We start from the raw sequence: 1523 nt of genomic DNA, 5'->3' as shown, positions 1-1523 counted from the left end.
TTGTGTTTCTAGTTTTGTTCTAGCTAAAAATATACTTGCAGCTCATAAAGGTCGCTAGTATCTGGAAACAGGAGAGATAAGTGTGGTTTTCGTTCCGGAAAGGAACGAGTAATACACTGAAACCGCGGTTATATCCTCTCTCACGTATATCCTCTCGCGCTTATATCCCTGCATAATTCTCATTTATATCCGCTTGGAATCCACCTTTGGCATCCACACGTTTGGCATCGGTGGGATCCCCTTCTGGGAGGATATAAGTGAATGTTTACGTTCTGGGACATCGAATATAAAAACGGTTCTAGAGTAGTATCTTCTTTTCGGAAACACATTCGATACGAATCCGGAAACGTTCCTTAAAAAACCGCAGTCGGATCCAGAGCGGTCGAGTTTCGGTTTATGATTCACGACCCCACAATTACTGAATGCATCAAGAATAGAATGTCGTGGGCCAGAGATCATATCTCAAAATTCAGGCAAAGTTAAAAAATTCGTAGTCAAAAATGAGAGATCGTAGGTCATTTTAACTTTAGAACAAATTGAAACCGCCTTATTTCAGTTTTATAATAATACGTTTTCTTTATTAATATGTAACAATATTGCAAAGAATAATAAGATTAATCATTGCTATCATTTTTTAAATCGCTCAATTTTTCTCATCTTCCAACGTAACGATTTGCATTCCAACTTTTTTGAGTCCATCTCTCAATCTTTTACCAAGATCTTGGTCCACTTGAGTGAAATTAGCAACAGCTCGTTGAACAATGAAAGGGGAAACTTTTTTCAAACTTGTAATTAAATTGTTGACAAGACGAGTTTTTGCACCTGAATCAAGTACGTTCCTCCAAAAAGTAGTCACTTGACCAAAATCATCTTCATTTATGGGTGTGTAACGATCAGCCTGCCCTGTTATATTGAAAGCAGGTTCTTTTACACTTGAAGTTTGTACAGGACCTTTGAAACTATTTGGATAGTAATTTGGTGCTCCTACTTGAGAATTCATACACATGTTTCCATCTCTTTGATAATTCATTGTTGTCATTATCTGAATTAAAAATAAAAAATAACTAGTACTTATTCAAGATAGAATTTGTTAGCTGAAAAACTTCATATGACATTGTATTGCATAAATATTAGAGTGATGGTGGTAATTTTTAAAGCAATGAAGAAACATTCTACCTTATACGGACAATTAACAGGCAGCTGAAGATGATTGGTGCCAAGTCGATACCTGTGAGCATCACCATAAGCATAAATACGACCTTGAAGCATTTTATCTGGAGTCGGTTCAATGCCAGAGACCATATGAGCTACATTAAAAGCGATTTGTTCCACATCACAAAAATAACTTTCTGGATTTTTGTCCAGTATTATTTTTCCAACTGGTATCAAGGGAAAATCCTTGTGAGGCCAAACCTGTATGATCAATAAATTATCATATTTAAAATAAATTAAATGTGTTATTTTAGTAAGAGAATATCATATTGTGATGAAGTAGCATAAGTTAATTAATTTTTGAGAATACT

The 1523-nt window shown here is 35.0% G+C and overlaps 1 protein-coding gene across 4 annotated transcripts in view; it reads right to left on the bottom strand.

Moving 5' to 3' along the window:
- Positions 1-594: 594 nt before the first annotated feature.
- LOC117169090 (catalase-like) overlaps positions 595-1523 on the bottom strand; it is a 66766-nt gene continuing 65837 nt past the window's right edge. For all 4 annotated transcript variants that reach the window (XM_033355209.1, XM_033355213.1, XM_033355212.1 and 1 more), the window contains 2 exons: positions 1177-1413; positions 595-1042 (listed from right to left, as the gene is read on the bottom strand). In XM_033355209.1, coding sequence (XP_033211100.1) covers positions 644-1042; positions 1177-1413 — 636 coding nt within the window. In that variant the 3' untranslated portion in view covers positions 595-643. The remainder of the gene's footprint in view (positions 1043-1176; positions 1414-1523) is intronic.

The sequence above is a fragment of the Belonocnema kinseyi genome, chromosome 3 (genome assembly GCF_010883055.1).
Source record: "Belonocnema kinseyi isolate 2016_QV_RU_SX_M_011 chromosome 3, B_treatae_v1, whole genome shotgun sequence".
Classification (NCBI taxonomy): domain Eukaryota; kingdom Metazoa; phylum Arthropoda; class Insecta; order Hymenoptera; family Cynipidae; genus Belonocnema; species Belonocnema kinseyi.
This window is presented reverse-complemented; position numbering and strand designations above follow the sequence as displayed.